The sequence below is a fragment of the Lepidochelys olivacea genome, assembly GCF_965140295.1.
Source record: "Lepidochelys olivacea isolate rLepOli2 genome assembly, chromosome: 17".
NCBI lineage: Eukaryota > Metazoa > Chordata > Testudines > Cheloniidae > Lepidochelys > Lepidochelys olivacea.
In genome coordinates, this window is record NC_140427.1 from 2289160 (window position 1) to 2316975 (window position 27816).

At 41.9% G+C, this 27816-nt stretch overlaps 1 protein-coding gene across 3 annotated transcripts in view; it reads left to right on the forward strand.

Annotated features, from left to right (window-relative positions):
* The window catches only part of TAOK1 (TAO kinase 1), a 98934-nt gene that overhangs the window by 51093 nt on the left and 20025 nt on the right, over positions 1–27816 (forward strand). Inside the window, exons 3-14 of one of the 3 annotated variants that reach the window (XM_084650757.1) lie at positions 908–979; positions 6642–6743; positions 8993–9038; positions 10268–10364; positions 11170–11283; positions 13072–13163; positions 16120–16213; positions 19753–19834; positions 22436–22603; positions 23489–23692; positions 24962–25096; positions 26954–27190. In XM_084650757.1, coding sequence (XP_084506883.1) covers positions 908–979; positions 6642–6743; positions 8993–9038; positions 10268–10364; positions 11170–11283; positions 13072–13163; positions 16120–16213; positions 19753–19834; positions 22436–22603; positions 23489–23692; positions 24962–25096; positions 26954–27190 — 1443 coding nt within the window. Of the gene's footprint in view, positions 1–907; positions 980–3278; positions 3553–6641; positions 6744–8992; positions 9039–10267; positions 10365–11169; positions 11284–13071; positions 13164–16119; positions 16214–19752; positions 19835–22435; positions 22604–23488; positions 23693–24961; positions 25097–26953; positions 27191–27816 lie in introns of those variants that run through there. The other 2 variants (XM_084650758.1, XM_084650759.1) reach the window with 2 other exon arrangements.

Below are 27816 nucleotides of genomic sequence, written 5' to 3' on the forward strand. Positions count from 1 at the left end.
GGAAAAAAACTTTTAACTGTAAGGATAGTTAAGTTCTAGAATAGGCTTCCAAGAGACATTGTGGAATCCCCATCATTGGAGGTTTTTAAGAATAGGTTGGGCAAACCTGTCAAGGATGGTCTAGGTTTACTTGGTCCTGCCTCAGCTTGGGGGGCTGGACTACATAGCCTCTTGAGATTCCCTCCAGCCCTACATTTCTATGATTTTATAAGTTGTAAATAATGTTGGACAAGAAATGCAAGAATCAGAATTTGAAAATAAATGTATGTCTCTTTATGGCAAACACCTTCATTTATGTGATCTACTTTGTATCACATTCCACATTTATCCTCTCCCTGCAGCATCAGAAAGGTGTCCACTGTTTGCAGCTGATGTCAGAAATATCAGAGTAATTTTGGCCATGTGATATTGCAGTATGTTCCTTTCTGTTTGGAGTGGAATGGGAGAGTGGGGCTTGATTTCACTTGTTCAGATTACTTATGGCAGGGCCGTGGGGAAGGGCAGAGGTTGGTTTAGAGATCTATTCTACTTCTTAAAATCAGAAAAACCACATTTACAGAGATGCTCTTTAGTCTAGAAGTAACTTACAGAGAGCTGATGGATGCTGACAATAGATGGGATGAGTTAAGAATCATGTCCCACAAATAGGAGTGTGATTTCTTTTCTTTTTTCTTTTTTTTTTTGGATTTTTTTTTTTAATTTAATTCAGTTTCTGAATATATCCAACATTCATCACCCCTAGTGAAATGTATTATTTTAACATTCTATATCCAGGCTAACTATTAAATGGATAAGGCCTTTTCAGTACTTCTATTCCAATGAGAAATCATTCTGTGTTTTTTATTTTCTTTACTGGGTATTTTCTTTATGATACGAGATATTAATACTTCATGTTTTAATGTTACAGGCACGTGATGTGCGCACCAATGAAGTGGTGGCCATCAAGAAAATGTCATATAGTGGGAAGCAATCCAATGAGGTATGTGGAATATCTTGTATATTAAACCCAGATTGCTGTGATATATGCTGACTTGAATTAATCCAAGCTGTCCTGAGGGAGAATCTTTATATAATAGTTAAGATGAATCGGGGCATTGTATAAACAGAATAAGTTTCTTTGAGCATTTTCAACATGCTTCTAACTAGTCCGCTCCTGGCATGTTATGCAGGATTTATTTCACTCAGCCAGGAAGAGCCATGTTTTATGGAACTGCATAATATGTAAGCAAAATGGTAAAATAAAAAATAGTGTGCATCAAGAGCGACAGCATTCAGACTTAGTAAGAAGCTGAGTTGCCTTTTTAGCCTTAAATGTTCCATTCTGAATTCCATTTAAAAAAACCACCCTGTTGCTTGCTAGATAAAGGCTTGCTAGGAATGATAGCAATGAATACAATAGAGACATGGACTCAGAAGGATGCCTGCCTACAAAATGTAATAATAGCAGATCAAGCCAGAATTTTTCCTTTTCCTAAACGGTCTCTGCTGAACAATATAATTTTGAGGATCTTGAAAGAAAGAATGAAAAAGAGAGAGAATAATAGGAAATATGATAAAGCAGCATAAATGTGGGGAGATTCTCTGGGCTGTGCTTAAGGTAGACTTTTAAGAGCCATCAATAAGGCTAAATATTAAAATATTTTAATGGCATCCCCAGATTTTTTTCTTTCTAGAACACTCTAGCAGAGATCATTAGCTTGTACTTTATGTGATTCTGAAGCTCTAATTTGGAAGCTTGAAAAGCCGTGGCTTGGAGTTGCCTAGCTTGGTTGGAAAGCTTCCTGATGGTGAATTCTATTCAGTTACGGAACAGTTTTGTAGAAGTAGTACAAGCGCTGTTGCCCAACAAAGTCAGAAAAAGATTGTTCCTTACACTATGTTCTCCTGCCCTTCAAGCAGGGCAAAGGGATGGATTAGCTGACCTGACCTAATAGCGCCTAACCTTTTGGTTTCCATGAACAGACCTAGACTTTGCCACCTGTACTTTGAAGAATTGAAGTATTCATTTAATTCTTTAGCAGTTTCTGATACCTGTCTCTCCTAACCAGCCTCGAATCCTGATTTCATAGCCAAACTTCCTATGTTTCTTTTTTTACTCTGTTACTGCAGTAACTTGTTTACCTGTGTCCTGATGAAAGTATAATTTGTACCTACTTCTTGTCCTGCTCTTTTTAATTACAATGAAGTATACATATTCTGTTCACATGAATGATGTGAACTGTTCATGCTTCAGAAATAGGTTCTGATTGTTGTCAATGGATGTGTTTCTTTATTTTGAAGAAAAAAGTCAGTTAAAACATTTTCTATTTTGCTTTAAACAAAAATTATTTGAAGGAAGGTTTGCTCAGATTGTAATCTAGCCTATATACGGCAAATCTCTTCAAGGCACTACAGTATCAGTTATGCATTCCTTTGTTTTTAATGGGATTTTCTCATTGGCTCTGGCAGAGACCATCTAAAACAGGAGCATGCTTTGTTCCAAAACTAAATTGAGGGGACTCTGAAGTATGTGGTGCTGTGCTCTTGATTTGTTACTAGGGCTTGTCTACATGGGAGGATTATACTGGTATAACGTGAAGTGTGAATTTAAACCAATATAGTTATACTAGTATAACCTTCCATGTGCACATTCTTATATGTGCTTCATTTTGTTTTTTAAATGTAGCTTATTTTACTTGAAAAGGGGTTTAAGCTAAACCAAAAAAGCCAATCTTATACTGCAATAAATGTGTTCATATGTGGTTTCTAATGATATAACTCTACAAGTATAACTGGTAAAAACTTCCATGTGTAGACAGACACTTGTTTAGTCAATAACCTGCCTGGACTGACCCTGTTTTTGCTGCCTCTGGAAGCGCAGAACTGATGAGGTGAATACCAGTTGAGGTAGAGTAAAAGCTCTGTTATCCGGCTCTGTACCAACCAGAAAGCTCTACAAACCGGCATTTTCTAATCTTCGTAGAAAGTCCGGTTTATAGTCCAGTTGGTGCGGGGCTGGCAGGCTCCTTATCTGGCTCTGCGGGGCTGCCCGGAAGCGGCAACATGTCCCTGGTGCTCCTAAGCAGAGGAACGGCCATGAGGGATTCGGGGTGCAGGGTGTGAGCTCTGGGATGGAGTTTGGGTGTGGGAGGGGGCTCAGGGCAGGGAGTTGGGGCGCGGGAAGGGTTTTGGAGTGCTGGATCCAAGGGGTGCTCACCTCAGACGGCTCCCCACAAGCAACAACCTGTCCCGGCCGCTCATAGGCGGAGGCGCTGCCAGGTGGTTCTGCATGCTGCCTCTGCCTGCAGGCACCACCTCAGCAGCTCCCATTGGCTGCGGTTCCTGGCCAGTGGGAGCTGCAGAGCCAGCACTCAGGGTGGGGCGGGATGGAATGCTGCTTTTATACCTTGGATTCATCAGTAATGTCAACTCTGGCCTTCTTTAATTGTATTAGAGGACTTCTCAGGAGTCCCAAATGTCTATTGAAGCCCTCACTCCTTCGCTGAAGAGACAGGGTGGTTGAATCATTAAATACATCCCTCTCTGAAGAGTGTGTTAAGCAGGAATGTGTAAGTAAGTGTTTACAAAAGCTAACAAAACAAGTTGTAATTAAGCTGATTAAAGCGGAAGGACTGTTGCATGGATGTAATTCGTAAAGTCCTGTGTATAAAAAAAGCCAGAATGGCTGAGAACTTAACAATTGGACATTGACAGACCATAAATCCCAATGATGACTGAACATGGTGATATTCTAAACAAAAAGAGCTCTCAGCCAGGCTTGTAGCTGTTTCCATGGCTTCTCGCTGATTCGACAGACGCTCTAGGTTTCAGAGTGACGTTTGGGTGTTTTGTGTGTGCTAGTTGCACTGATTTCTGTACAGGGGGATTGTGCAGGTATATTGTGCAGCTGTTGTGAGGTCTGTGTGTATTGGGCGGATTTATTGTGTATGCTGTCGCACAGGTGTAGCATTTGGGCCAAGTTATCCACCATCTGTGCAGTTGCTCTCATACAACCAATGAAATTGTTGCATATAACTTCCCTGTAGAATAGGGGTTATGATTGGTTGTTACCACTGATATCACAACGGTCTAGTATGCTTGGCATGATGTTGTGACCTTGGTGAAACCTTGTTCTGGGTTGAGTTAAAATCTCATTGAGATAAAATGTGAACTCGCCCTCATAACTTAGTGTAAACCCGTACCTCAGACAAATGGGGGAGAAGTTTTGCATGCTCGGGAGCTTTTGGTTGAGTATTGTTTTGGGTAGGGGTATGCATGTGTGAGAACAGACAACAGAGAGAGAGGCAAGAAAGCCACGCAGGAGCCTGGAAGTACAGTGTGACCCTAGAACAAGCTAGAGCGAACTTTGGAACCTGTGTTTCCTGAAAAGGCTTGGGGGCTGTAAGCTAAGAAAATGCTCCTATCATTCTTGGTTCCTTCTGCATTCAGAGAGATTGGACTTTTTACGTTCCTTATAAATAAACAAAAGGACACCAATGGTGTAGAGACTTGCTGTCATGTGGCTGTACATTGAATGGGTATAACTAGTTAATTCAAAATGGCTGAGAACTTAATTGGATGGTAACAGACTGCTAAATCCACTGATTATTGAACCTGGTGTTATGCTGAGCAAAAAGAACTCTCAGCCATGCTTGTAGCTGTTTCCATCGCTTCATGCTGACTCAACAGGCATTCTAGGCTCCAGAGTGACACACAGAGGAACAATCCTGGATTCTGATTAGGTAGATCCTATCCCACTCCCCTTTCAGTTGTTCAGGATTCAGTCTCCTTTAGTCTCTGTTTCTATGTCTATCTTTTATGGCCCTCACTTCTGTAGTATTTGACCACACTTGTTGATGTTTAATTAGTTTCCCCTTCACCACAAGGTTTTCACAATAGACAAAATCTGAATTTTTGATGTGAAAAGCAAGAAAACACATTTTTTTGACAAAACTTTCAAACTACCTTTAATCCTTATGTCTGAACAAAAGAGAGAATGAGCCCATTTTTTTTCCCCTTTGCAGGTCACCTTTACTTTCTAAATTAAATTACAATGGTTTTTCTTTTCAATTTGAACTTTACATGAATATAGAGTGACAGTTGGACAATTCTGTGCATAGGTGATAAGATGGAACTGTTGGCATGAGGTGTAACCGTACAAAGTCATCGTGTAAATAGAAGGCTAAAAAAATATATTTTCTGGTCTTATAGGTATTCTCTCTGTTCATGGTGTGAAGGACTCTTTTTGAGCCTGGATTTTATATTGCTGGATTTTGTAAAACTGTGTTTGTATTTTAGGCCTTGTGTATACAGTTCCATCTTGCATTGGTCCTAGAAAAGGTATTGGACCTGAGGGCTGATAAGACCCAAGAAATCGGAGAAATTCCTTCTGATTTTAATATGAGGAAGATTTTTCTGCTTCTGACTAACATCAGAGCTGTTGTTTTTTATAATTTATTTGTGTCAATGTTAAAGGGACACTATGACCTTGAAATCTAGTCAGTTAAAAAACTGAGTTAAGTATCTTCTGGTGCTAAACTCATCCCTTGGTGTCCTTGCCCAATTTTATTTTTCAGTCACATTTTCCTAATTTTTTAATGCTTTTAATTTTTTTAATGCAGTTACAGTAATGTGAGATGCAAAGTGGGTGAGGGAGTAATATCTTTTATTGGCCCAGCTTCTGTTGGTGTGAGAGAGAGAGAGAGAGAAACTTTCAACCTTACACAGAGCTCTTCCAAGAAGAAGAGGAGCTCTATGTAAGCTCGAAAGCTTTTTCTCTCGCCAGTAGAAGTTGGTCCAATTATCTCTCTCATATCCTGGGATCAACAAAGCTACAACAACACTACATACAGTAATGTGAGGTGTTACTTTTAACAATATCAGATAGACAATTTGAAGACTGAAAGTAATCTTTACATTGGCAGCGTCCCTTTAAGAATATATTGTCATAGAACTTAACTCTGTTTTATATTGGGGTTTTTTGCTTGTTGAAAACTCTTCACTGACCAGTAAATAAGGTAATTTAAATTGCTATATGTAAAGATTGAAAGTGATAAAGGAGAAATGATATCAAGAACATAGTCAAAAAGTTAGTGAGTCGCAAATTAAGGTTGTCCTGAAGTAATGTACTTACTAACAGGGCTGGGTCTTTACACCTCCCAGACTGGCTTTAAGGCAGCTGGCAGTGACAGAGGGTAATGGCAGCTATCCTGTCCTCCTTCAGCCTGGTGTGTGTGTTTGACTGGCTGGGAAAACTGTGTTTTCTAAGAAGGGACAACTTAATTTTTGGAATATGAAGTGTGAACTCCGCAGGAGAGCTCAGATATCAAATGTTGTGGTGTTGTGTTCTGCATGTACGTGTATAAAATATTACATTAATTGAGAGATTTTTGCTGTAAAATCAAATTCCTTAACATTTTTATTCTCTGGGTAAATAAAATGGTAAAATATGATACTTTCTTTATGCAAAGTTGAGCAGTGTAAGTCATGGTATTAATATAACTTTTTTTTGAATTTCAAACTTCAACTATTTTGAGGAGGATACAGATCTCCCCCCACCCCCATTCCCCGTTTATCTTGGTTAGGTCATTTTTTCTCTCTCTCGCCCTTCTTTTAAGTAACAGTTTTTTAAAGTTTCTTCCTATTCCTTTTCTTTTCCACAGAAATGGCAGGATATCATTAAGGAAGTCAAGTTCCTACAAAGAATAAAGCATCCTAACAGTATAGAATACAAAGGCTGCTATTTGCGTGAGCATACAGCATGGGTAAGCCGCTCTCCACTTCTCTTGTTTCGATTGAGGGCAAATTTAAGTAAACACATGTCTCCAGCTGGCTGTAGGGGAAGACCCCTAAAATCTCTTGTCTCCTACATAGAGTGATAAGGAAAAGGTGCAGCTCCCAACATGCTTAGAAATGTGCAGCCAGGATCAGTGGATTCTGTGAGCCATATAAGGCAAGTCCAGAGACCCTGCAAACTTTCTCCTCCCTTCCTGAAGGGGTATATTGATATTAGTGCCCACAACTCATTTCATTGCTGGGTTGTTAAATAAAAACCGAGTACTTGGCCACTTGATTCTTGCTTGGAGGAGAGGAAGAATGCATTTCGTTAATTTTCACTGCATTGGAAAAAAATATGGCAATTTTATTTACTAACAGTATATCTGATGTCCCAGTGAGCTTATTATCTGTGGTTCAGTGTTTTACATTTTGACTATGTTCCATATATAGCTGATTTATTCTTTTAAACGGATAGTCACATTATTAAATTGATTTTTAAAATCACTTACTGTTTTATCACAGTTTTTTTTTTTTTTTTAAATTCTCCCCATTTGGACAGTCTAATTTACTTTTACCCATTTTATGCTATTTGTTTATTTTGCCTTTTCATTTTTACACCCTTTGGATGACATAAGGCTGAATAATCAGTTTCACTTTCTGGCTCTATGCAGAATACCAGTGGTCCCCCAACTGTGGGGCATGCCCCCTAGGGGCACATTGGGGCCCCAGACCTGTCCCCACGGCAGGTGGGGAGGGAGCGCTACCCAGTCCTGCTCTGCTCCCAGCTCCACTCTGGCCCTAGCCTCAGATCTAGCTGCAGCCTCGGCCACAGCTCTGCTCCTGGCCGTGGCCCCTGGATCTTACCTTGGCCCCGCTTCCAACCATGGCTCCTAGGGGGGCACAGGCCAGGTAAGGAGAGTGTGAACAAAAATGTTTTGGGACCACTGCGCTAGACTAGTGCTGCAGTGTTTGGGTTACAGTCAAAAAGCCTTTCTTTATTTGAATTGCTCATTGCATACCTACATATATATATCTACATACAGGAAGAAGTTGCACTAAGAAGTCCAACTTCAGTGGCACATCACACAGTTCATTGATAAAATTGCAGTAGTTCAAATTACAAAACAATTGTGTATTAAATTATATTAATGTGTAAATACTATTCATAAATCAATATCCGTAGTACTATAAGACCTAGACAATATTTTTTTAAGGTTTTGAGAAATCTAATTATAACAAAATTAATCTAAATACAAATAAATGGTTAGCCATAAATGATATGATAAACTTATTGAATATAATTTTCACATCCCTGATAAGTAATTATGTACTCTATTTATCTCTTTTATATGTAATTTGCTGTGGGCACTATTCTGCCCTCTTTACTCTGTGTGATTCCTTACTAAAAGAGCAATTCTGGTAATTTCAATGGGAATTGTTCCTATAGTATGGTACTGCTCAACATTAGCAAGGGTGGTAGATTAGGGCCCTATGTTAGGAATAATATTAGATTGTTGTATCATCATATTTGGAAGCTGGTATTCTCCAGTTAGGCCTAGTCTACACCAGGAAAGTTTTGCACGTGTAGCTAAGATGCTATACCAGCAAGTCCACCTAGTGTAGATGCAGTTTATACTGACAGCTTTTGCTGGGAGAGCTTATACCAGTGTCCTGAGCAAAATAATCTATACCAGGAGAAGCACTTTCATACTGATATAACTGATCTACACTAGGGCTTTTGCCGGCATAGCATGTCTTTAATCACACCCTATTCAACATTTCTAAACTGGCAAAAGTATCTAGTGTAAACCTCACAGCATTCTACTACTGCTTTTATGTTCTAAGGGTACATCACTGAACACTACCCTTGCCATATATACAATAGGTAATTCCCTTTTCTTCTCTTTTTCTTATCAAAGATGTACAGTATAACTAATCTTGAGGGGAATTTAAATTCACTGGAATTTAAACAAAAATGTGGAAACATAGCTGTTGGGATTGTTTTGTAAAATCTGGTTTCCCAACACCTAAATTATTTTGGGCCTCGGCTTATTTTTCTCAAGGTTTGTGAGATGATGGTCGTTTCAGCCGGAACATAAGGCAAACTCCTGTTGTAGGGTTCATAGTACATGAATGATGCTGGATCACTAACTATTCACAAGCCGATGAAATCTAGTCACCATTTATTTATCTCTAGGTATTCTGTAATACATTATTTTGATTTCTCCCCACACAGCTTGTTATGGAATATTGTTTAGGATCGGCATCAGACTTACTAGAAGGTATGTCTCAAAGATTTCTTTGATTGAAACGGAGAAATTTATAATCCAACAGATTATGGATCAGAGTTGTTCTACAATGTTCAGTTATTTAATTGGGGGGAGGGGGAATGTTACAATAGCTCAAAATTTTACATATCTACAGTATTTTTCTGTAGTGTATAGCTTTCCTAGGCACACAATTTGTCTTCTCTTACTATCTTTAAATAGGTCTTCAACCATCTGTTTGTATTCCTTGAATTTAAGATTCTCCTTTTATGTCGCTTCAGAGCTTAATTCTGCAAACCCTTGCTGTCAGGCACAATGCTTAGTGCCGGGGTAGTCCCATTGACTACAGTGTCACTACACCCAGTAGCAAGGGTTTGCTAAATGAAGCATTTTGTTAGTTACCTTCTGTCACGGAGTGTGGGGGAGTCCAGGCCCTGCACCCCTCTTCCTGGGATCCACTGAGACTCTCAGCCAGCCAGTAAAACAGAAGGTTTATTGGACCACAGGAACACAGTCCAAAAACAGAGCTTGTGGGTACAACCAGGACCCCTCAATCACGACCTTCTGGGGGAGCAGGGAGCTTAGACCCCAGCCCTGGGGTTCCCTGTGTTCCTCTCCCCAGCCCCAAACTGAAACTAAAAACTCACCCAGCAGGTTCCCTGCTGCAGCCCCTGTTCACATTCCTGGGCAGAGGTGTTACCTCCCCCTCCCCCTCCTGGCTCAGGTGACAGGTTCTCAGGTCTCCCATCCCCAGGGCACATTCCCAGGTCAACACTCCCCCCTCCCTGCTGAGTCACATCGTCACACCTTCACTTCCTGTCAAACTGTCTGAGATGAGCTACAGAGCAGTTCATTTGGCCTCTGGGAGAGTTCTGGGAAAAAAGTTGTGTTGTAATTTTTTTGTTGAGGTTTATTAATGGTAAATTAAATATTCATCTCAAATACCGTTGGTAAAATGGTTGAAAAGCTGACAAGAATTTAGATGTGAATTTAGCAGTATAGCCTTTTTTTGGGTAGAATGAGTCGCTGCCGTGTTACAGTTAGAGGGTTACGTCTGATTCCAGATTGTACAGTGTATTATCAACCACTTGTAAAGTGGGTATCCTCATGCAGGACACAGGCCTTGTAAAACTAGAACTTACAGTTTTCTAGGCCTGTGTTTACATTTTTGAAAGTATGCACTGAACGTTGTAAACTGCATTGTTTTCTTGAATAATAGATTTCACATGTACTCTTCCCTTAAGTTCATAAAAAGCCATTGCAAGAGGTGGAAATAGCAGCAATTACCCATGGTGCTCTCCAGGGACTAGCATACTTACATTCTCACAATATGATCCATCGGTAAGTATTTACAAAGTTACTGTGTCACACACTTGCAGGTAATTTATCTTGTTGATTGCAGCCTGATCATCCCAATGATGGAAATGACATTTAAGATTTGTAAGTAGAGTTGTTGGGTTTTTTTGCAGTGTACATATCTTCTAGAATTAGTAATTCACAATAATTGTAAAATGCCAGGAAAATCCCTTTATGTAATATCTTTTATATCTGTTTTTCCCACTTGATATGGTAGAATTCAGTGGTGATGCTCATCCCTTGAAGCACAGAACACCAAGGCTGACTAAGCACATAGGTTAGCTAAATAGCTTTTTGGCAACTTCAGTGTGAAAGTTGCTTGGTATTTTTTTCCCATAAAGAAAAGTAATAACCCTCTTAAAAACTAGCTTTATGTGAATACACACACAGGGAAAAATGGCAATAAAGGAAGTCAAACAGTCTAAATAATTTTTTAAAAGATTCCTGTCACATTTTGGTAGGAATAAAATGTGTGAGTTATTGGAACTATTAACATTTTTTGTAGAATGTCTAAAAAGGGGAACTAGCCATCTCTTATGGTTTTGATGGATTGCAGTCATGGTATTTAAATAATTCTTGTTGCTGTTAGAAGTCACTGAAATCTAAAGTTGATTTTTTAAGACACTAAACTAGATTCCAAGATCAGGCATAGAATTAAGGCTAGGACCCCTCATTACTGAAACTCTTGTACAGGGGTCAGTGTATTCTATAACTTGAACCTGTGAATGATGGCACACTCTATTGTGGCTGTTTTAGGGATTTAATAGTAATGCTTGTATTCCATAACCAGAGATATCAAGGCAGGAAACATCCTGCTGACAGAGCCAGGCCAGGTGAAGCTTGCTGACTTTGGATCTGCTTCCATAGCCTCTCCTGCCAATTCGTTTGTGGGGACGCCATATTGGTAAGAAAAGTTTTTACACACCTGTGGCTTCAAGAAGTAACATCTTTTGGTAGGCTGTCTAATTTGTTTGGACCTTACTAAAATCCACTTTTGAGACAGTACAGTTCTGGTTAAATCAAAATGTACATTGCAAATATAACATTAAGTGCTATGAAAAGTTTGATCTGTTCAGATTTTAAGGTAAGGACAGTTCAGTGCCCTCCTAAGTGTGTATAATACTTTTATTTACTTTTCATAAATTGCATATACTTTGCTATTATATTTACCCTGACTGTAAGTAGCTACAGTGAGGCTCCTGAAGCAATTATGTGCATGCTTTATTCAACCAATACCATGATTTGAAACTTCAAACGTTCTCATGGCATCTGGCTGTTCAAATTACTAAAGAGCGTTTTTTCACAGGAAAGGCCAGATTGATTGAACAGAAATCTTTGCAGACATCTTCTATGGTTTGATCTTCTACATCTAATCTGTGGTGTTTATACAGCTTCACTCGAAATTGCCTTGTTTTGTTACTCCCTTGGACGCATGTGGCACTGGCCACTGTCAGAAAACAGTATACTGGGCTAGATGGACCAGTGTAGCTGTTTTTTATGTTCATGCGGTAATTGCATCACCAGTATTGGTTAGCCAACTAGACTATTGGAGATATGGGTGGAGCAGGGAGTTGTAACGCTCATAAATATGAAAAGCTGGGTATAGGGCAAGAATGCATTGTGTAGGTTTCCCCACATGGCTTTGCCAGTGCGGCGCTACTGGTTGGTGAACTCCAGAATGCCAGACAAGTTGGGTCCAAATCAAGACTGAAGTGACCCAGGCATATGCCTGATATCTTGTGCAATGTTTCTTTCCATCTCAATACACCTCTACCCTGCTATGACGCCACCCGCTGTAACGCAGGTTCGCATACAATGCAGTAAAGCTCCAACACGCTGCTCAGAGCAGCGTGTTAAGGGTGCCGGGCTGGAGAAGTGGGTCTTGGGGGCGGTCAGGGGCTCCCTCACCCAGGCTCTGGGAGGCAGGAGCTGTGGGGGGGCACTTTTGGGTGCCCCACAGTCCCAGAGTGGCCCAGGGGATTAGCAGGAGGCCGGGAGCAACCCACTCTGCTTCCCTCACCCCAGCCTGAGCCGTGTCGCTAGGGGGAGCAGGCTTGGGGGAAGCGGAGCAGCCCGGCCCCAGCCTGCTCCACTCCGCCAGCTCCCAGCCACATCGCTCCGCTTCCCACCGTAGGTGAGTGCGGGAACTTTCCCCAACTCCCCCCCAGCAACGGGGCCGGGGAAAGGAAAGCGGAGTAGGCTGGGACCGCGTCGCTCCGCTTCCCACCGCAGGTGAGTGCAGGGGGTGTCCTTTTCCCAACCTCCCTGCACTCACTGGCGGCAGGAAGCGGAGCGCCGCGGCTGGGAGCTTGCGGAGTGGAGTGGGCTGGGTCCGCGTTGCTCCGCTTTCCGTCACTGCCGGTGCGTGCCTGTCAGGGGGCAAGGGGTGTGGATAGGGGTCGGAGCAGTCAGGGGACAGGGAGCAGGGGGTTGGGTAGAGTCCTGGGGGTGATTACGGACGGGCGTCTCTGGAGGGGGAGGTCAGGGAACAAGGAACGGGGGAGCCAAAGCAAGTTTGATATAACGCGGTGTCACCTATAATGTGGTGAGATTTTTTGTCTCCCAAGGACTGCATTATATCGGGGTAGAGGTGTAGTTCAAATTAGTCAATTTGTCACATGGCCAATTAGGTTGAAATGCTTATGGAGTACTGTAATGTAGAATTTTATGAGAATTTAATTTTATGTTTTAGGATGGCCCCAGAAGTAATTTTAGCCATGGATGAAGGGCAGTATGATGGCAAAGTAGACGTTTGGTCTCTTGGAATAACATGTATTGAGTTAGGTAAGCCATCTTCCTTTAAAAGTACTAGACTACCTGACAGATTTTCCTCCGTGTCCAACTTGTGGTGTAAATATTAAATTTCTACTGAAAAGAATGTTTAAACTTCATTCTGAGAGTCTGAATTGTTTAACCCTGGAGTGTATTGATCTGAGTTACCATGCACGAGACCTGTGCTTGCTTCCTTGTTCTGATGGCTTTAGGACATGGTCTTTAGAGTGAAGTGGTAAGTGCGATATTAAAAATCAAGAGTAAGTTTCCAGTTTTGTGTTAATTGAACTGGCATTTTCATTGCACAAAGGAAGAGATTATTATAGACAAGGAAAACAGCAAACCCTCTAGCACTTACAGGGTTTACGCTCGGTGTGGGGTCAGTTAACCTTTGAATGAAAAAGCATGATCCACACAGAGAAAAATGTAGAAAATAGACCTTAAAGTACTAAAACACATATGGCTTTAAAAGTGAAAAGCAAAATGTTAACTTCAATATTCGTATACAGCGTAAAGTTTCCTTGAGGACTCCTATGTTAATGAAGCTTGGTTTAAACTAGGAGTGGACAAACTTTTTGGCCCCCAGGCCACATCTGGGAATAAAAATTGTATGGCGCGCCATGAATGCTCACAAAATTGGGGTTGGCGGGTGGGAGGGCTCTGGATGGGGGTGTGGGCTCCGCGGTGGGACCAGAAATGAGGAGTTCAGGGTTTGGGAGGGGGCTCCAGATTGGAGTGGGATGTGGGGGGCGCGTGAGGGCTCCGGCTGGGGGTCCGGGCTCTGGGGTGGGGATGAGGAGCTTGGGGTGCAGGAAGGTGCTCCGAGCTGGGATTGAGGGGTTCGGAGGGCAGGAGGGGGATCAGGGCTGGGGCAGGGGGTTGGGGCATGGGGAGAGGCTCAAGGGTGCAGGCTCTGGGCGGTGCTTACCTCAAGCGGCTCCCAGAAGCAGCAGCATGTCTCTTCTCTGACTCCTACATGGAGGCACGGCCAGGTGGCTCTGCATGATGCCCTGTCCGCAGGTACTGCCCCTGCAGCTCTCATAGGCTGCAGTTCTCTGCCAGTGGGAGCTGTGGGGGCAGCACTTGGGATGGGGACAGCATGCGGAGCGGAGCCCCTTGGCTGCCCCTACATGTAGGAGCTGGATGGGGGCCATGCTGCTGCTTCCGGGAGCAGTGTGGAGCTGCCCCCGACCCTGTGCCCCGGCTGGAGCGGGGCAAGCCCCACACCCTGCTCCCCAGCAGGAGCTTGACGGCTGGCTGCATCCGGTCTTCAGGCTGTTGTTTGCCCACCTGGGTTAAACAGATGGCTTCATAGCTATATTCAGGGTGTGTTGTCACATATGAATAAATTTGTCTGGAAGATCTCTTAAGGAAGATTTGGAACAATCCAGTCTTGAAGTATTAACATCCTCACCCAGGAAGTAAATCATGGTACTACAGTTAGAATGGGCTACTTAAAGCAGAGTGTCTGTTTAAAAGGGTTACAGGTGCATAAAAATTTCTTTTCACCCTAATGTATAATATTTTCATGATAAAGATCCAACTTGATAATAGCACTTCGATACCAATGCCCCCTAAAGTGGCAAAGTTATTCCTTCGTGCATCCCAGCGTATCTGGGGCTGTATTAACTGCCTTGTCATATCTTATTGTTTGTTCTAAAACGTCATTGATTGAATGAACAATCTGATTGGCTGGTGAACATTCTCAGAAATACACTAATCCATGTGAACCACAGAGTTTAGCTAAAAATGCTGTCTAATATTCCAGGCCGTTAACTTCATTTTCTTCCAGTACATAAAAGAGACTCCTTCAGAGTAAAGATTTTTGTTGCCAATATAAAGCAGCTTTAAGGGGTGTGGCTATCATGACATAATCATGCTCTGAGTGGACTAGAAAAGTTTGGCTGGATCCAGTGCCCCAAGAATGTAGTTAGCTCATGGTGACCACACCCCTTTTGTGCCTTATTGCATACTGAATTTCTGCATTATGAAGTGTGCTTGCTTTTTTATATGATTTTTGGCTTGACGTGGGGCATCATCCCTCAGTTTGAGTTCTGGTGAACTGGTGGGGCATGAGGCTATTTTACCAAATCCCATAACGTGGAAGTGTGTCCATTGACATCCATTGTGTGTATTATTGTGAAGTACTTGGTGGGAGATAGAGAGGAGAATGTATGTATGCCAAAGCACCAGTGGGACATAAAAAGCTGAAAATAGGAATTGAATCTTATGTTAAAAAAATTCTTCATTACATTTTCCCCTGTGTATAAATGTCACCATTTGAACGGTTTCCTTGAAATGTTTGCAGTGAGCTTCAGTTCTATAGTTTTATTCAGCAAACATTCTGACGAACCTTCTATTCTGTTGTTTTGGTGAGATCATCTCCTTCCTTATTAAAATTTCATACTGTGTTGGTCCTATGAGACTACACAAGCTTGCAAGAGAAAGGAGAGCCAGAGAGAATCTACCCTCAAAATAGTAAAGAATTAGCTTGTTATTGACTGAACATATGTATGTTCAGTCAGTGAAGTATGGTTGTGACAGTTTCAGTAACCAGCTTTGTCCACATCGCTACCATTGGATTTTGCGTACTTTTAGGTTTTAAAATAATTGTATAACAAACTGGCCAGACCCCATTGTAGCTGTGCAGCCACTGATTGTGGCTCTTACTGCTGATTTATTTATATTTTGGTAATTTAGAGTGAGTGCTCCACCATGACAACCCCCAGAATTTGAAAGCTTGACAAGACAAGGCATTTGATCTTCAAAGAGCTTTCGTCTTCTGCATGGGTAAAACCCATGGTAGGAGCACATGGCAGCACATCTTGTTGCAGGGTTAGGGTTGGTTTGGGGCCCCATGTTCAGGCACTAGTGGTCCTACGGTTGTGTCTTTATAAGCAATGGGAATAAATTAAGGGGAAAACTGAGACTATTTCCCTATATAAAAATTATTTTCTTTTATGTATAGCGGAAAGGAAGCCTCCTTTGTTTAATATGAACGCAATGAGTGCCTTATATCACATAGCGCAGAATGAATCCCCTACACTACAGTCTAATGAATGGTGAGTATTACTGAGAGAGAAGCGTTGTCGGGACTTGCTATAAATGGAGTGCTTTGTCATGCCGAGTTCTTGAAATGGCTGGATTCCAGTTGGGAAGATGTGAGCTGAAAGGCTGATAAGTAGGTGCACTGTACATTTTATGTGCACAAAATTCACCACTGAATAAGTGAATATTTTAGAGACCAGGAATGCAGCAAGTCCAGAAACGGAACAGACTTGCTGTAAGAACATAAAATCCCATGGTAAGTCATGTGTCAGTAAACATTGGAAACCTGGAGGTTAGCAGCAAATGATTGTTTTTATATTATTAAAAACAAAGTTTATGAAACCCAAATCTTGGTTTGTGGAACTACTACCATTGATTATGTATTTGCCAACACCCATAAAATAGTCACATTTTGTGCCTCCTGGTCCTGAACATTTTCTTGAATCCACATATAGATGAATCCATTTTAAAAGTAAAAAACTTAGTAATAATTGTCACACTGTCTGCAGTGGCTCATGACCATGAGTGCCTAGCCTACCTCAGGGCAGACACCTCAAATTGGTGGTGTGTTTTAAATTCAGATTTCATCAAGTCAGTAACAAATGTGAACTCCTGCATCACTATAACAGTGTTACCATGGAGTCACAGACAGTCCCCTTTGATTCTCCAGTCTATCTTGCCACCCAGACAAACTGGACATAGTGATAAAAGATCACTTACACCAAAAATCGCACCACATTTGGGTTGCTTCCACGCACAGGAGACCAGTCACTTACCCCAGATCAATTGGTATCCTAGATCTTTACACCAGAGACCACGCCTGTAGCCTTTCCTGTAATAAACTATATAAATGATTACAAACTAAGAAAAAGGAATGAGAGAGCTCTTTACAGGTTAAAGCAGGCAAACCTATACACAAATGAGGTGCCATCTAAATCCTAAGAGTGATAGTTGTAGTGGTCTGTCAATTCAAAGCCTCTTTCAGGGCAGATTCATCAGGCAACCCTGAGGATCTCTGGCTTCAGTTTAGAGTCTCTGGCTCTTCAGAGTTCAAACAGCAAAAAAGATGGAAAATTTTCCAGTGGCTTCATTTTATTTCCTTCATTCAGCTTCAAAACCCACAGGACAAGCTTCCTTGCAGGTAGCATTTCCTAAGTGGGACAGGGCCATTAACTAATCCTTTGTATTGCAATGATACTTGATAGCACATCTGATTTTGATAGTCCTCATGGATGGGCAGGGTGGGAGATGATTCCCATGCCTGAGTTCACAAGTTCAGAGCAAACATTTTCAAAGTTATACAACAAAACTTACATATTTTCTTACAGCATGGAGTACAAATATTATAAGCAAGACTAATGCATGCGGCAATTTACAAGCACTTCATAGAGACTAAACACATTCTTAATAAATACCTATTTTGAGCAAAACTAACATGTAGCTGACCTAGTCTTGTATCCAGCTAAAAGGCTGTCAGTTCTTTCAGGAAAGATGTGGACAAATTGGAGAAAGTCTAGAGAAGAGCAACAAATTGATTAATGGTCAAGAAAACAAGACCTATGAAGGAAGATTGAAAAAATTGGGTTTATTTAGTCTGGAGAAGAGAAGACTAGGGGACATAAATTTTCAAGTACATAAAAGGTTTTTACAAGGAGGAGGGAGAAGAATTGTTCTTAACTTCTGAGGATAGGACAAGAAGCAATGGGCTTAAATTGCAGCAAGGGAGGTTTAGACTGGACATTAGGAAAAACTTCCTAACTGTCAGGGTGGTTAAGCACTGGCATAAATTGCCTAGAGAGGTTGTGGAATCTCCATCATTGGAGATTTTTAAGAGCAGGTTAGACAAACACGTCTCAGGGACGGTCTAGATCAGTGATCTCCGACCTTTTTATGCACAAGATCAATTATGAATTTAAGCGCAATCCAGGATCTACCCTGCCCCTTTCCCGAGGCCCCGCCCTGCTCACTCCATTCCCCCTCCCTCCATTGCTTGCTCTCCCCCACCCTCAGTCTCTTTCACCAGGCTGGGGCAGGGGATTGGGGTGCAAGAGCAGGTATGGGGTGCTGGCTCTGGGAGGGAGCTCAGGGCTGAGGATTGGGGTGCGGGAGAGGTGTGGGCTCCTGCCAGACGGCACTTACCTTGGACGGCTACTGGTCAGAGGCGCAGCGGGGCTAAGTAAGGCAGGCTCCCACAGCCCCATGTCGCTCCCAGAAGCGGCCGTCATGGCCCCTGGGGAAGGGAGGCACGTGTCTTTGCATGCAGCTGCTCTCTGCAGGCACCGCCCCAGCAGTTCCTGTTGGCCACAGTTTCCCATTCCCGGCCAATGAGAGCTGCGGGGGCGGTGCTTGCAGGCAGGAGCAGTAGCGGAGACTCCTGCCTCTCCTCCCTCGGGCCTGCTGCCTGCCTCCAGGAGCGCACGGGACCAGGGCAGGCAGGGAGCCTGTCTTAGCCCCACTGTGCCATCGGATTTCTAGTGGCCAGAGATCACAATCAATTGGCAGAGACTCCAGGATCGACCAGTCTATCGCAATCTACAGGTTGGTGGCCACTGGTCTAGATAATACTTGGTCCTACCATGAGTGCAGGGGACTGGACTAGATGGCCTCTCGAGGTCTCTTCCAGTTTAGTTAATGCCTGCAGCCTGGACAAGAGCTGGCATCTGGCCTGCCAGTGTCACAGTAGTGTTGTTTGCTAAGCTGCAGTCCTGCTGTTTGGATTGTAACGCAGTGTTCTGCACTTTTGCAACTTTTTTAACCTCAGAGATGTTCTGATTAGGTGCCCACACATGATATTTCCAGAAAAGGTTCTGCTCATTTTATAGATTTTTTTCTGACCAAAAAATACAAGAATTTAATTTGCTAAAAAACTTTAGAGGAAGAAAATAATCAAGTAATTACCTGGGTTTTTGTGGATGGAGAGAGAAAAAGAAAATCTGAAGTTCTATCATCTCGATGTCAGTAGTAATGTCTGTCGGAAAGTCTGTGTTTTAAATGAAGGGGCAGAATGTAGAGACTCAGCATCCAAAGAGATGTGAAAAATTCACTTAACCCTGTACGGCCACGTTGCCAATGGATTTCAGAACATCTTGGAAGATGTGTCTGAGACATATAGGTATTGTGCTAATGCAGTGTGCTGGGGATTAAACTCATCTGGGCAGAGGGCAGGCACAAGGCCTGTGTGATAGTTGAATCTGATAGTTAAATTTGTCCCATCAAAATGAAACAGTGTTTTTACACCATTAATGATGGCATTCAGAGTCATGTGGGCCTTTAGATAACTGGTACAACATTTCCTTTCCTCTTGAATTGCACAATATTCTTGCATTCTTACTCTGAGCCAGTTTGGCAGTTGAGGTTAAAGGATCTACAGAGGAGACATAGAGTCTGGCTTGACTTAGATATGTTGGTTCAAGTGTTGAGGGGTTGGTTTTTGTTTTTTGGGGGGGAGGGAGTGGAGGGGTTGATTTTGCTACAGATGGTTCCTTAATGAGATGTTTAAAATGAAGAAGGCAGCAGTTAACTCAGTTAACATTTTTTTTCTCTCTTGTAATAGGTCTGATTATTTTCGAAACTTCGTAGATTCTTGCCTCCAGAAAATTCCTCAAGACAGGCCTACATCAGAGGAGCTTCTGAAGGTTGGCTTTCTTGTCCTGTCTTTTTTTTTTTTCCTTCGGATGGTATTAGAAAGAGAGGATTTTATGAAGTATAATGCTCTACAGCTCTTTTTCTTTCTCACCTGCTGCTCTTCTAGACCAAGGTTAAACAATGCTTTGTCTGTTATCCGTAATACCCTTAAGCTAAAGAACTAACCAGCTTTGTGGACTGCACTCTTTTTTGTAAGCATTTCTAATTTTACTACTCAGTGTCTGAAGCAGCTAGCTAGATGATTCAGTGATCCAGCCATATCTTCATAGTTACTAATGGAATATTCAGCAAGTGCCATAGGCTGACCATCAAATCTCTGTGTGCCCTTTGGTTGCTATGCTTAATCCTGACAGAGCTATCGTGCATTGGTTAGCAAAATATCTTTCTTTACTTCTCCTCATCCTGTGCTATATACACCTTGCAGGCTTTTACACTATTCCAGCACCTATGTGCTTTATACATAGATTTGAAATGTACCCTCCAGCATGATCAAGTGGATTTTTCTCCCACATATTTCTTTTCTTGACACTGATGCATGTAACTTGTTTGCAGAGTTCCTCCTGTTATATTGCCTGGCTTCTTCTCCTTCTCCCCTCTCCCATGTGCTGTATATATTTAATCTCCTTTTCTCTAGTGGTGAAACACAGTAAGTGTCTTTAAATGGTTGCAATGAGCTGATGCATGCCTAAGCGAATATACTTATTTTGGCAATGTACTAGTAGGTATTGAGATGGCCTTACACAAATGTGACTTCTGTGGACTCCCTTGACGGTATCAAGTGGCATTTGTTTTGGTTAATTTTTCATTCTCCTTGTAAAAGCTATGGCATTGATTTTTCATCTTTTAATGTAATGGTGCTTTCTATTCAATACTTATGTTCCAAGTTCTTGCACTATCAGCACATGACTGCTGACAGCGCAGGTTTAGATGGTCACCTTTTTGTATGTTTTAATGCTTAAGTGATCATGAGGCTTTTCCTTTCTTTACATTTGCTAGGATTTTCCATTCAAAAAGTAAACATAATTCTCCACTGATGGGCTTAATGGGAGTGTAGCGAGCCATGTCAGAATTCTAAACTTCAGGTTTTTTTCCAACAATACACTTTTTAATTAAAGAAAATTGTGTTGAAAAATAAACGTTGGTGAATTTTATGAATATGTTCCTTCCCTATCTAAGTAGCAAACAGCTGTATGCCAATTAATAGGGACATGTAGGAAATATGACAAATGTTGGAAATTGCCGTACTGCTTTCCAAAATAACAGAATGAAACTGCTAGTATTGTTAATGCTGACTCATATCTATGGAGCACAGTTCGTCCGGAAGGCTGGTAAAACACCTTCAAACACACACAGATTAGTTTCCATTCACCTTCTGGCAAAATGCAACCATCAGTGCAGTGCAATGCAGCAAGTGAGAGATTGGGGGTGGGGACAGGTACTTGTACCTGGTGGTGTGCCCTGTTTAAGGGTCCTAGACACCATTTGACCCTTCCTCCCTCCAGGGTATAATAAAAGAGCTAATTTAGATTCAATTGAGAGTCTTGTTACGTCACTGGGGATTTTTAAGAGCAGATTGGACAACCACGTGTCAGGGATGGTCTAGATCAGTGGTTTCCAAAGTGGAGTGCGCAAGACCATCCCTGGGGGTGCGTGGCAGGAGGAGCGCTGCTGAAGGACCTCTGATTCTTTGATGGCACGCCGGCGGCAGCTCGGCTCTTCCCTGCTCCGTCTTGGGTGGCAAGCCGGCAGCAGCTTGGCTCTCCCCTGCTCCGTCTTGGGCGGCACGCCGGCGGCAGCTCTTTCTTTTTTTTTCTCCTTCCCTAGAGCTGGCCCTGGGGGTGTGCAATCCAAAGTTTGGAGACCACTGGCCTAGATAATACTTAGTCCTTCCTTGAGTGCAGGGGACTGGACTAGATGTCCTCTCAAGGTCTCTTCCAGTTCTATGATTGTAAGTCTTTCTAATAATCTGAGCAGCACAGCAGTTACAGAACTAAAAGTGAGAGGGAACCATAAATGTTCAAAACCTCTGTTTTATGTCTCATCCAAAAGAGCCATATGCTGAGTTTTAGATAAGTTACTCATTTGTCTAGAATAGGAAGAAGGCTGTTTAAAAAAATAAAAGTTAGTTAAGATCTTAAATGCCACTTAGCAACCAGGAGAGACAGAGCTTAACACCTTTAGTAAACATGATAGCTGGTTGTGATTGACTGACCAGCTAATGTGTTTTAAAGGTGTTACCACTCAGAAAAGACAGGGTTTAAGTGCTGTTTAAAATCAAACATCCTTTTCCTTAGTCTAGGCAAGGTCTCTGGAGGAAGAGTTCCACTGAACTGAGTTGCAGACCCTACTTTCCTGCAACATCTTTATATCCATGGATGTCTTTCATCAAAGTACTGACCAGGCTCAACTCATCTAGGTTCTGAAATCTGATAAGACCCCAACCTGAGCTAGTATGGCTGTAGGCTACCTTCTTCTTCTACCTATTTAGGGAGGAGGAAGAAACACGACCAAAATTCATGAAGGTAGTTTCCAACGAAGTATGTGCACTGGGGATCTGAAATATTAGTCACCTGTCTGTGTGTGTTCTGCAGCACATGTTTGTTCTTCGGGAGCGGCCTGAAACAGTGTTAATAGACCTGATCCAGAGAACAAAGGATGCAGTGAGAGAACTGGACAATCTGCAGTATCGCAAAATGAAGAAGCTCCTTTTCCAGGAGGCACACAATGGGCCTGCAGTAGAAGCACAGGAAGAGGAGGAGGTAAGAAGAGCTAAGAGAGACGATGGATCTCTCAACGTGGGGATATTAATAATGATCATTAGGATTTAGAATAAACTCATCAAGATGAATGGAGGCTGTTCCTGTCATTCAGAGTTATTGCTGCAGGTTGGCTGCAGCCTCTGGCCTTGTCCACCCTTGATTCTAGCCAGCCACAACAGGGCAAACTCCTAATATAGGAAATGAAAGCCAGGACTTGCACCTATTCTTGAAACCAGGATGCAAATCCTGGCATTCCTTGCCTTCTTGAGGGGTTTGTGCTGGTGCACCTTCACTGGTCCCTGAAATAAGGGCTAATCGCAACCTAAGCAAGGCCACTGACAGTCGTTATTGCATCAGTTACATCTGGATCATGTTTTGAAGGTTTTTTCACCTAACCATAAAGGGTAGAAACACACACTTCAAAAATAAATAAATAAAAAATTAAAACCTAGATTCTGGAGCACATGGTAAAACCACAAACCAGAGCCAAAGCCCAGTTCTCTCCTTCTGCAAAGGGGACATGAGTAAATTGTAAAAGTGCTGGCATTGCTCTTAGGGGAAGATAATACTGCTGTCAAAACAGTTACTGGGGACACAGTATTGCTGATTCACTGTCGAGTTTAACTTCCTAGCGTGCTCCCTTCTGAAAAGAATCTGATAGCAGCCAGGTTAATCTTGCAGCAGATCTCTTCTGTCCCCACCATTCCTGCAGGAGAAACATTTAGTAGCACATGTCTGAAGAGTGGGCAGCTGCAGTGACTTGGCAGGTGGATGCCGGTATAAAGGCATCTCAATAATATATTGTTTGGCAAGATTGATAACTTTACAGTTGCGATGGACTGTTTTATTTTAAAGATGGTAACCAACTATTTTTCCTCCCCTTAGGAGCAAGACCATGGCATTGGCAGGACAGGAACAGTGAACAGTGTTGGAAGTAATCAGTCCATTCCCAGTATGTCCATCAGTGCCAGTAGCCAAAGCAGTAGTGTTAACAGTCTTCCAGATGCCTCCGATGACAAGAGTGAGCTCGACATGATGGAAGGGGACCACACTGTGATGTCAAATAGCTCTGTCATCCATGTAAAGCCTGTGAGTGCTAGCTTTCTAGCCAGACCAGCTTGAATGAGGCTGTGATTTCACTTGGTGTGAATGGTGTAGTGTGTGCAGGTTTTGGTTTGGTATTAGAAGAGGCATAAATCATTGCTTCCTATCTCGCAACATAGTAATGCAGATTTTAAAATTTTGTACCAAAGGATTAATGTGCATTCAAAAGAAGTCCTCGTCAGAAGGCTGACGTAAAACTTTTTAAAAAGCCTGTTTTTTAAAATTAGCTGCATGGCAATTTTGTGTTAGTTAAATTGTTTCAAAACCAGTTTGGGATTGCCCATTGGGAATTGGTTTATTTAGTGAATGCCCTGGGCTTATCGAGTGCTGTTTTACAGGGCAAAAGCTGTAAGTGTTCTTCCTCCTTTTTACTTCCTCATTAGTGGATTCTCAAATACTAGACCCACAACAGTGGCAGAGAACTGTTCCTGAACCACCCAGCTTCCCATTACTTGACTGAATTTTTAATTAATGAACCAAGTTACACAGGAAAAGAATTGCAGCATTCTGAGCATGGCATGCTGTGAAACCACTTCCCTTGCTTACCTTGGAATGATGAAGGATCAGCAACAGTCTCTCTTTTTGAACCATGCTGCTCTTACTACACAGAGGTCATGATACACTTTTCAGACTCATATGTTTTCATAGTTAATGGTGGGAGTGGCTGTAACTTTTTCTTTAATAAGATATAGAACAAGGATATATGCCTTTCCTCAGGCAGTTGATTAGCATATACCATAGTTAATTACCAATTGCCTGATGATGAATCATAGATTCAAAACATAAACATATAAAATATGACATGGCAAATCAAACGTTTGTTTTTCTTTGAGTGTTTCTACAGTTAGTTAAATTAACCTCATTATCTGGCATGATTGTGAAGAAGGAGCTTGTCCGGCTGGCTGGGTTAAGATATTATCTGCTATGTAGTGTGCTGGTTGGAAGTAGCCTGTTGAACATCTCAATAATTTGTTTCCCTTTATTATTTTTTCCACTCTCACTGGTGAGCAAGTCGCTTTCCTCTTAGCCATAACAATGTGAAATGAAATTTCAGCATCCTAAGTTTCAGGGTCAAGGGTTCTGTTTTCTATACTATATTTTCAGCTGGCTTATTGTCAGCAGTTGCCTTTCAGGACTAGTGCATCTGATGCATTTTTGCTTCTATTTTCTTAAGGTTGTCTTTGAAGCATGACAATCTGAGTAACATGGATTCTCCTTATTCACTCTACTGTTAATATTTCTCCCACTGTTAAGGAGGAAGAAAATTACAGAGAAGAGTCTGATTCTAGAACAAGGACATCAGAACCACAGTCTCCACCCCAAGTATCTCGCCACAAGTCACATTACCGCAATCGAGAGCACTTTGCTACTATACGCACAGCATCACTGGTAGGTTTAGTTTTTTCTGTTGCTTAAATTGTATAAGCATGATGAATTTGGAGGTTTAGCTATAATGTTACTTCCAGCTTTTAGGATTTCATCAGAATGTGAAGTGTCATCATACACTCAAAAATGTTATCACAAAAATAGTTAGAGCTACCTTACTAACATAAATATAACCCCCAGCTTATTTATTTTCAAAAACAATGCCTAGTAGTACATAGGGAATCTGCAGCATCAAATGGCTTATAGTTTCATGCCACAAAAGCAAGTATTCCCATCTAAATTTTACACCCTAGTTTCTGTATGTGTACACTGTATGCACGTATAGGTTAGTCAGCTGAACCAGTTCTCCTTAATACAGAAATAAGATTGGCAGTCCAGTATGGTGTTTCCATTATTGCATTGCTGTGAAGCCATGCCATAGATCAGGGGGTTTCACAACAAAACTTTTAATGGCTTCAGTGTGGCACCACCAACTCTTGCTGGTGGCCACTCTGACAAATTTTCTTAAAATACTTAATTAACTTTAGGAAAAACAAATAAATATGCACATACACATGTCCAAATCATTGTAATTTATATATGTAGGTTTTTTGCAGATTCTATAATAAAAATAATGTACAATTGTATTTTAGTGTACCTGGCCCCTGCTGCCTCCCCTGGCCCCCCATCACCTCTAACCCTGCTGCTTCCCCCGGTCTCCCACAGATCCCTATGGCCTCCACTGCCTCCCCCAGACTACTCATTGTCCCCCTGAACTCCGCCTTTTCCTTCCTCTCCTCCCCCCATTGCCATGAGCTCCCTTCTGCAGCCTTGCACCCCAGGCTCTTGACCATGGTGCCTGGTAAGGCTGGCCCAGATGAAGCCCAGTGCCCCACGACTGGAGCTGGTGGAGTGGGGGGAGGGGTGTCCTGAAGCCTGGAGTTGCTGAAGCTCATCCCTGGAGTCCCACGGCTGAAGATGGGGGAGGGGGCTGAAGGCTCCCCCCAGCCCCTGGGCGCTGCTTTGCCCCCTCCTGCATTTCTGCCCAGGAGGCTGTCATGGCTGCAGGAAAACCCCCGGTGGTTACCTTTGAGAAACACTGATCTAGATCTTGCAAAATTTAAAGTGTATCTGTAAAATGGTCACTAGCCAGCATTTTTCACAATACAAATTGATGACTTTCCTTAATTTTTACTAGTGAAACGCAGAGAACTTTTAACCCGTCTATAACTGGACTCATGATTTTCCAACATAAACATTAATATTGAATGCATTTGAGGTCTCATCTTCTGTGCCTCTGGTGTTGGAGAGGTGAATAGCACCATATAAAATGGGGTCACATTTATAAAAGTTTAGGCCTCGAAATGAGACACATAGTGGCCTCTGTGCTAAACGCTTCTAGACTTTTGAGAATATGTTATGTTAAACCATATTTAGCTGAGATTACAGCTATTGCAGAAATACTGCTCTAAGCTAAAAAAGAAAGCAAAGTCACGCTTTAAGTGTTTGCTAGTACAGGGTGCTACCCTTCGCCTCTGTGAAGTTTTTTCCTCAGTAGAAACCCACTTGAAAACAGTGTTTCGTTAAAATACAAAATAAAGATGGCAATGCGCTCTCACTCTCTCACTCATTTTTAGGCATTGTTAACAACTAAAAGAAGCCCAGTAGGGACCTATTTGATTCTTTTGTGTGTTACAGTAAAAAGAGAAGGCTCTCTCTCTTAGTCAAATCAGTTTTTAGCTGTCTGCCCCTGAAACGAGTGCTCTTCTTTCCAACAAAGTTACACATCATTATTGAATCCTTTTATTGTGTAAATCGAAGAATGCTGAAAAACAGATTAAGATGCATTAACTTTTTATCCTGCTGTGGTTGTCTTACTAGGTGACAAGGCAAATGCAGGAACATGAACAAGACTCTGAGCTCCGAGAACAGATGTCTGGCTATAAACGCATGAGACGGCAGCACCAGAAACAGCTGATGGCACTGGAGAACAAACTGAAGGCAGAGATGGATGAGCATCGCCTCAGGTTGGACAAAGATCTTGAAACGCAGCGCAATAACTTTGCTGCAGAAATGGAAAAGCTAATTAAAAAACACCAAGCAGCCATGGAGAAGGAGGTAGGGGATTAAGATTTAGAGACTGGTCTATGTTTGTTAATTACATTGAATTGTCCACTTCTCCTCACTGAAGAAGAGATGACATTGTAGTCTCTTACGTGTCTGTTTTCAGGAGCCAAGCAAATTGATAATTAGAAAAAGGCTAATACATCACCTCCTTACACTAAGGGGTTTATGTAACTAGAGGAAAGGTATGTCCTGCATCACAGTGCATTGTACTAAATGTTAGCATACTGAGCCCAGAAAGAATTACAGTAAGGATTTTCCTTTCTGTTGTCCTGTATCCTTTGTCGTCTTGATTTTGTGTATGTTTTAAAAGTGAATTAAGTGCATTCTTCAGAAATGACCAGAAATCTTAGTAGTAGAATAGCACTCTTGCCTTGTATGACTCCTGTTGGGAGTTCTAATTCAGATAAAATGATCCTACACAGAAAAGTGTCAGTTGTGCTTAGAATGTTCATACTTTTATTTGTGTATGAATATACTGTTTTGTTAACAAATCATGATGGACTAGTGCCACCAGCGAAGATGGTTGGTGACAATTCTTTAGGTGTTCTTATTGTTGGTCACTGGGTGGAACTATTCCAGTCTATATCGATCTTTATACCATGCTTATCATCCTAGTG